Here is a 9,202-nt window from a genome sequence, read left to right as displayed (position 1 = left end):
CCCCTTGCAAGTTTCACTTGTTATTTTTTTAATAAAATGTTTATGGTTTACACTATGGACGTATATTCTTTTTAATTTCATTTCTACTGATGAACCAACCCTGACTGGATCACGTTTGCAATTTTGGAGTTTCCCTTCATAAGGAGCTGTAACACACGCATTTGACCATACTATATGGATATGATGATCCACAGGATCCGGTAAGAGGCTTTAAACAATTAAAATAGCACACTTACATGTAGGATTATTGACACCAAGCATAAGGATTGGGTGTGGACACTGCAAAGCTGTTAATGTGCATCAGTAGCTTTTGCTTCCCTAGACAGCATTCCCTATTCCCTACGATTTGACAGCTGTCAAAAAGCCGCTAATGCCCCGAGTCCTACAGAGCTATCCACTGCCACATGGATGGGGCAGTACAGGGGGGCAGTAATGCATTTCAAAAGGAACAATCCTTTGTCAAAAACCAAGGGAGGATTGTTTTTTTTTTTTTTAATTAGTTACAGAAAGGAGGAGACGGTACAGGTGGGCTCCGTAAGGCATTAAAAAAAAAAAAACACAATCCTCCTTTGGTTTTTGACAAAGAATTGTTCCTTTGAACTGCATTACTGCCCCCCTGTACTGCCCATCCTTTGGGGGCAAGTGGATAGCGCTGTAGGATGCTGGGCATTGGCAGCTTTTTGACAGCTGTCAAATTGGGTTCCCTATGCTGGCTACAGATGCACATTAACAGCTTTGCAGTGTCCACACCCAATGCTTATGCTGCATGTCAAGAAGCCTACATGCAAGTCTCCTTTCACACTAGGCGGACTCCGTCGCTACAGAGCCCGCCAGCTCAGCAGGAGATCTGTCCACAGATCTCCGCTGAGCTGACGGATGACAAGCTCCTCTCCGCCGCTCTCTCCTCTCTGCCGCTCTCTCCGGGGCGCGAGAGGTCATACTCATCTTGAGGTCTATACAACTAAAACTTGTTGACAACCCTGCACTGGATAATCTACACTGATAAGACTCTGGCTACCCTGTTTGGAAACAATTCCTATTGTGGCTCTGGCCTTTTTTCCTGCCCCGGTTTTCTATGGTTATCTGGTTATTAATTAGAATCACTTCTGATAAAAGACATGATACAACCATGATCTCACATAGAGGAAACTTTTCCTTTCTGCTTGGCTTTTCAAGCCCCTTCTGAAATTACGTATAAACGATTGATGATATACCTGTGATTATAATCTGTGATGCAGTGGAGGGCTGACGGCTATCTTGATAAATGAAATATTTAATGTTCTACTGCTAAAATTCTACTACTTCGTCCTGAGGAAGCCCAAAGGCGAAACGCATAGACAAGAGGATATTTTCAACACTATTGCATATTGTATATGTTTTTTTTATATATATCAATTGTATTTTTTGTAATAAATATATATTTTTTTTAAATTCTGTTGTTCCCGTCTTGCCTTTAAAGCCTGCCGGATATTGGGCATCCTCAAACTTGAAAATAGCGAAATAGAGAGAAAGGCACACCGACCTAGTGCATCACCACAATAAAATGTATTAAAAAATGTAAAAGTAATATATACTCAAACATTATTGATATAAATGCATATCATAAAAAGTGTCCTCCACTGCATGAAAAATCTATTAACCACCTCAATACAGGGCACTTTCATCCCCTTCCTGCCCAGGCCATTTTTTGCCCTTCTGCACTGCGTCGCTTTAACAATTGCGCGGTCGTGCGACGCTGTACCCAAAAAAAATTCACGTCCTTCCCCCCCCACAAATAAGTTTTCTTTTGGTGGTATTTGATCACCTCTGCGGTTTTAATTTTTTGCGCTATAAACAAAAGAAGAGTGACAAGTTTGAATAAAAACACAATATTTTTTACTATAATAAATATCAAATTTTTAAACAATTTTCTTTCTCAGTTTAGGCCAATATATATTCTTCTACATATTTTTGGGGAAAAAAAATATTGCAATAAGCCTATATTGATTGGTTTGCGAAAAAAAAGTTATAGCAGCTACATCAGTGTTTCTCAACTCCAGTCCTCAAGGCGCCCCAACAGGTCACGTTTTCAGGATTTCCATTATTTTGCACAGGTGACGTGATCAGTTTCACTGCCTTAGTAATTACCACAGCCGTTTCATCTGAGGGAAATCCTGAAAACATGACCTGTTGGGGCGCCTTGAGGACTGGAGTTGAGAAACACTGGGCTACAAAATAGGGGATAGACTTATAGCGGGGATATGCAATTACCGGACCTCCAGCTGTTGCAGAACTACAATTCCCATGAGGCATAGCAAGACTCTGACAGCCACAAGCATGACACCAGAGTCAGAAGCATGATGGGACTTGTAGTTTTGCAACAGCTGGGAGGTCCGCTAATTGCATATCCCTGATTTATAGTAATGGCGGCGATCTGTGATTTTTATCGTGACTGCGATATTTCGGCGGACACATTTTTGGGACCATTCACATTTATACAGCGATCCGTGCTATAAAAATGCATTGATTACTGTATAAATGTCACTGGCAGGGAAGGGGTTAACACTAGGGTGCAATCAAGGGGTTAAATGTGTATTCTAGGGAGTTTTTCTAACTATGGGGGGAGGGGACTGACTGGGGGAGGTGACCGATCAGTGTCCCTATGTACCATCGGTCTCCTCTCTGACAGGACATGGATCTGTGTGTTTACACACACAGATCCACGGTCCTCCTCCTTTACTGGGCAATCGCGGGTGCACGGCAGACATCCCTAGTGGCTCGGGAAGGTAAAGACGCCATATGACGTCTGTCCAGAACGAGAGCTGCATCATCCCACCGTCATAGGATGGTGGGCGGGCAGCTAGTGTTTAAACTCCATCGGCCTTGCCAGATGACCAGGAGGTTTTCAAACGGCTGACCCGTTTCGAGAGAGAAACTAATGCCAGTGGATCAATCACTATTTTTGTTGGCTCTGATGAAGAAGATGGTTCGCTTTCAGAATGCCTCAGCTGCTTGAATACCCCCCTTGTCATCTGGACGGGAGGACGTACACCTAGAGTGACGTATACAGGCGCCTGAAACGCCGCTCGTTTTTAAAGTTCCTTGCTGTAAATTTTTTAATACACATGTAAGCGCAGCTTTTTTCCCTCTTTAATAAATAAGTAGCTTGTGCTTACTACTTCACGATTGGAGTCCCCTCCTTTGTTTTTGTGTTTCCCTTGTTTCCTCTCCTGGGCACACTAACCGTTTGGATGGATAAGAGGACCCTGTCATGGAGATCTAAGGAGGATTAGTGGAGCATATACACGGAGGTCTGGTCGAGATACTTATAGTGGATGCACTTGATTATTTGTGTGGAGGTAAGAGTCCCGGGAGCTCGGGGAGGGATTATTACACCCATCTATCAACACTATCTATTGGATTACCTTGTGATCATATCAGTCACATCTCTTCTGGCAGCTTTTGTTTGTTTGAAGCATCAATATTAGCACGGGATCACCAGATTCATTTATTTTTTTATTTATTTCTCATCCTATGAATGGACACTCTTTCACGGCTAGAGACTTCACTATATATATTTATTTATTGATTATATATATATATATTTATTCTATTTATTCACTGCTTATTTTATGCACACTGCATATATAGAACCAGTATTTTCTGTTTGGATATTTACACTCCTTCACTGGATTGGATTGAGCTGTTATTTTGCAATTGTTTGTGGTAACACTGATCAGTATTTATATTTATATTCATTCATTTATTTATTTATACTTAGCACTTTCACCATGTCCGCGTGCTAGGTTGCGCGGAACCCCTCACCTTTTTCATTTATATATTTGTGTATTGTAAACACTTTAGGTTTTGCAGCAACGTATTGATACACTTTGTTTAGGGTTTATTCATTGAGTGTCTATAGTAGCGCATAAGCACTGTCACTTTATTCACTATTTTTTGTCATCTGGCAAGACCGATGATTAGATTTTCATGCAGTGGGAAGACACTGGCTACGATATGCATTTATATCAATCACGTTTGTGAGTACATATTGCTTCTTTAATACGTTTTAGATTGTGGCAATGTACTAGGTCAGTGCGCCTTTCTCTCCATTTCGTGAGTTAAAAGATGTCCTCAGCCTTACAGTTAAAATTATGTCCAGCACCATTCAACCTGGAAGACTGTGGGCATACTGTGAGTGCAGGGTGTCACTATAATCAGTTACAACTGATATGAATGTCTGGGAAACAGGATGGGCATGTGAGATCAAACAATACAAAGCTATGCCAAAACTGACCCCAATAAGAACAATCTGAGAATCAGGAAGAAGAGGGGGACAGAAAATGTCTGTGCAGGCACTTTTAGGTTCTTGTACTTTATTCCCATCAGCAGTCACTGTTTGATTTGGTCCTAAATGCACGCAATACCACCATCACACGGTGCTGGGTGTTAGATGTGCATCATTAGCCATGTATGCTTAGCAATAAGCCACCATTTACAGAAAGTATAAACATCGACACTTCAGATTTATCACGACTGGAATGAGTTTGAGACACTTTTCCATAATCCCTCGTTACTCATTAAACCTCTTCCGAATGCACAAAGCATCCAACACTGAATGGTTTTCAGCTGGGCTCTGGGAATGCCCTCTCTGGAGGTTAACATCTAATAAGCAGACGCTCTCCGCTGCTAGATTGGAGTTGACAGGGAGGTGATGAGCTGAGAAATCCAACAATTAATGCATAATTAGACCACATTACAAGAGCAAAATGCAACAGACCAGAGCGAGCTTTGGAGACAAGTCGCCTCGAAACAAAAGCAGGTTCATCCGAGAAGTTCAAGTGCAAAAAAGTTGTGGGTAGTGCAAACCAGCAGTACAAGTGCAATAGAAAGAAAAATGATGGTACTGACTATAAGGCTTTTATAAAAAATAATATTGTTAAATTGTATGCCAGGGCACAATAAAAATAAATAAATAGTACATCACTCCAATATATGCACAATTTCCTGTTTTATCCCTTGGTGCAAGTTCAGCAGTTTATCTATTGATCTGGCAGAAATCCAGAGTCCTCCTAACTTGCTGTTTGGGCCGACAATGTAGTACCTTTTCTGCACAATGTTGTCAACCTTGTCTGCTGAAGTATAGATCCCGGCCTATCCTTTAACCCACTCAGTCTCTCTCCACATGCATACATTAGGGTTGATTTACTAAAACTCGAGTGCAAGATCTGGTGCAGCTTTGCATAGAAACCAATCAGCTTCCAGTTTTTTTTTCCTTTGTTAAAGCTTAATTGAACAAGCTGAAATCTAGAAGTCGATTGGCTACCATATTGGCCACCAGATTTTGCACTCTCCGGTTTTAGTAAATTATTCCCATTGGTTTCTTTCCCAGCAAAACAGTGCTGCTGTGACTCCCAAGAGCCTTCCCACACACAGTGTGTAGGAAACTTGGGTTATATAGTTCTGGGAGCATGCCTAGGTCAGTAGGATCTGAGCTCACAGCAACTGCCCTGCCAAGAATTTTTTACAAGCCCTTGTTCTTGCCATGCAGTGGGAAGATCAGAACCGTTGGATCCCAGAGACCTGAAGATATCAGAGGAGCAACTTAGTGTGGTTGTAAACACCTGATTTAAACTTTTACCTCTAGGTAAGCCTAGAATAAGGTTTACCTATAGGTAGTGTAAATATCTCCTAAACATGCGCCGTTTAGAAGATATTTACCTTCTAGTGCGCCAATGTCATCGACGCATGTGCTGTGAAGAAACGGACCTCCGTGTCGTTTCTTCACTCGCAAGTGGCGTGACTGATGGTTCCGGACAGTCGCAGAGCCGGAGTCCGCAGCCCTGGAAGGAAAATGGGTGAAGATGGATGCGGCCACCAGTGGGGGGGGGGCAGCACGGGCTTTGATTGCAGGTAAGTGGCACATAATGGGCTAGTATGCGATGCATACTAGCCCATTATGCTTTTACTTTGCAGGGAACAAAGAGAAAGTAAAACCCATCAGGTTTTCCTCTTTAAGGCATGCATTTCAGCATAAAGTCATAAAAGCCCAGCAGCACAAGTGCCCGTAATCTGAAGGTCGGTGCAACGCACTTGTCACTTCCGGTTTAGCCATGGTAGTCACACTCTTCCGGTTTAGCCATGACTACCATGGCTAAACTGGAAGTGACAAGTGCGTTCTACCGATAGCTGATCCCGACCAGAAAGTGTACACAACATGTGCGAATGCAGGGACAGAGGAATGGTGACTAAACTGTCTTTTATTATGTTTCATTGTGTACGTATACTGGAAGGAGGGCTGCTTTGTATTTGGGGAATCTTTAAATAAAACGGGATTACGCTATGTTGGCATTTCTTGTATTTTATGATCCCAATTGGAGTACATCATACAATTGCCTCTTGAGTTGATGATGGGAATCTAGATAAAAGGATATCATTTAAGGCCGATTTCTTTCAACGTTCTGGTGAGTGTAACCCCTTGGGAGATATGTGCGCCTCACATGGTGAAGATTTGGAGTCAGTGTAGGGTGCACATGCTGACCTAAGATCACTCACTATCCAAGATTCAATTGTTACATCATCATATGCCGATTGTGGAGTTGGACACAGACTATTATCCAATATTAGCACCGTTATAACATTTGACTGTTACATTTAATCAGACTGCTCCTTGTGTGTACACACACACAAATTTTTTTTATATATATATATATATATATATCAATCACACACACACACACACACACACACACACACACACACACACACACACACACACACACACACACACACACACACACACACACACACAATGTCCAGATTTAATATATTAAGCAGCGCTTAAATAACTAAAGTGCATAACAAATAAATACATAAATATAAAAGGTGTAGTATTGATCACAACACTCTTAAGTGTAAAATAAACATACACAAATAATTGGACGGATGAAAAAAATCAATGCATCGCATACTAGCCCATTATGTGCCACTTTAGTTATTTAAGCGCTGCTTAATATATTGAGTCACATATTTTCCTTGAAATAGGTGATGGTGCACTGTTATATTTATTTTGTCACATTTTGTCTTTTATAATAGCAGCAGCTAGTTACCTACTTGTGTACAATGTACAAACGCCCCTTTCTGTCTTTTAAAGCATATACAAAAAGAACATGCTTTAAAAGACAGAAAGGGAGGTTTGAGGGTAAATCTGGACATTGCCTGCACATTCCTCTTTAATATAACACAAGCAATTACATACCAACACCATTATTATCACATGAACAAATTACCGCTAATCAGACGTAGCCTTTATAAAGAAAACAGTGACACCATGTGGAGAAAATTAAGAATGCCACTCTATTTTACTCGAAGGGACACTAAAGCAGCCATTCTCAACAGGGGTTCCCTGCAACCCTCGGCTACCTTCAGGAGGTTGCTGTGGCGGATTCACCTCCCATCTAATGGTGTCTGCATAATTTCGAGTTTAATGCCACTTGGTAGAGCCAGTGGCATTACACCCAGGATCTTTGAAGCTTTCTGTATAGGGTGACATTCTGACCAATACTGTGAAGGTGGGGGCGGTGTTCTGTTTCCTGACCATCAGTGAAAGGGCATTCTTCCCACTGAGTATACACTAAGCTCTGGTTTATAAAAAAGAAAAATCATAATCATTTTTAAGTATATATCCTTAAAGTGTTGTAAACCTCAAATATGAACAAAGCATATTCCTTTATAGTGTGTACTTGTCTTGTTGTCATTTCTGTCTGCTGCCTTGTTCCTAAGCTACAAAAGTCACTTCTGACAAGTTTTCATGACACCATGAGAAAAAAAAAAAAAGGGGGGTGACAGGAGAGGGACCTCCAGCTGATTGACAGCCTCAGCTCTGTTTCTGTGTGCTGTGTAAGGGGTGGGGCGAGTCAATGGATGGCGCCACTGGCATGTTAAAGCATTGACTGACTTCTGCGGATTACCACCAAAATTAAATGCTGGGCCAAACAAGATCACCAACCTTCTCCAACAGCATTTCTCTCTCGTTATCCACCTCTTCACTCCACGCAGTCATATCATTCATGGTTTTCTGTGTCACAGTTAGTACTAGTAGGTTGTTATCGGGGATCTCGGGAAACATGGATACAACATCTGCAAGATATAAAAAAAAAACAACTGGTTGTTTCATCTGAACTACTCAGCACTGGCCTAGCATTCAGATTTTTTTTTATTTATTATTATTAAAAAAAATAAATAAAAAGAAGTTACTGGTGACAGCCAGTGAACATCCATTTACACCAGGCTGACCTGCGGGAACACGTTCTGCAGCTTGTTTTATTGTGCACTGCAATATGCTGTGCTACTGCAGCCTATTCATTTCAAATGAATCCCAATAGAAAGGAAATTGCTCCTAATTTTTTCACTGCAGCAGAGATGTGCGCTATAAGATTTCAGGGAGTTTTGCTATCTGCGACAATCTGGCAATTTGTTGCAGTTTCTGCACCAAATTTAACCACATGTTACTGTGCGCAAATGGCACCAATCTCAACGTGGCAGAGACCCTTGTGACTGTGGGAGTGCAGCATAATTATTGTGATTGCAACTGAGGTGTATAAAATGATATCTGTTAAATTACCTAAAGAAGCCTCTAATAGTGTGGTACTCTCCTTAACCCCTTGACGACAACTGTACGCAAATATGCGACTCGACTTTGTTCCGTGAGGCCGCATATTTGTGCGAGCCGAATGGCACACTACCAGCACAGAGACTGGGGTCTCACCAAGAGTCCCGTGTCATCCATCAGGACCCGGAATGTCCGATTCCAGGTCACCTGATCGCTGTGATAGCCTCCAATTGGCTATCACAGTGATCAGTCACTGCGAAGCCTGTTCCCGTGTTTTCTGCCACTTTGAATGGACAAGATAGATACATTGTATCACTCTCCATTCTTGAAGAGATAGAAAAGAAACTAAATCAAGGTTTGATCTAAATCAGTGCTAGGGTTAGTGTTTGGGTCAAAAGTCAAGGTCGCTATTTTTTGGCCCGAATTTGATTTTTTTAAAATTGGTATCAGTGCGTTTTAGGTATTATATATAAAAATTAAAGACAAAAGCACACTATTGTTTCTGGCCTGTACTATGGGTACAAACAGCAACATACACATGTGGTATCGCTACAATTTTCAGGAGCAGGAGAATTTATTTTGGGTTGTTCTTTGGTGGTAAGTTATGGTAGT

General features: G+C 41.4%; 1 protein-coding gene across 4 annotated transcripts in view; it reads right to left on the bottom strand.

Annotated features, from left to right (window-relative positions):
• Positions 1 to 9,202, bottom strand: part of MMADHC (metabolism of cobalamin associated D) — a 40,951-nt gene that overhangs the window by 9,756 nt on the left and 21,993 nt on the right. For all 4 annotated transcript variants that reach the window (XM_040358016.1, XM_040358014.1, XM_040358017.1 and 1 more), the window contains one exon: positions 7,988 to 8,118. In XM_040358016.1, coding sequence (XP_040213950.1) covers positions 7,988 to 8,118 — 131 coding nt within the window. The remainder of the gene's footprint in view (positions 1 to 7,987; positions 8,119 to 9,202) is intronic.

This window comes from Rana temporaria, chromosome 6, assembly GCF_905171775.1.
Source record: "Rana temporaria chromosome 6, aRanTem1.1, whole genome shotgun sequence".
Lineage (NCBI taxonomy): Eukaryota > Metazoa > Chordata > Amphibia > Anura > Ranidae > Rana > Rana temporaria.
Note: the sequence above shows the minus strand (reverse complement) of the source record. Positions and strands in the feature narration are given on the sequence as shown.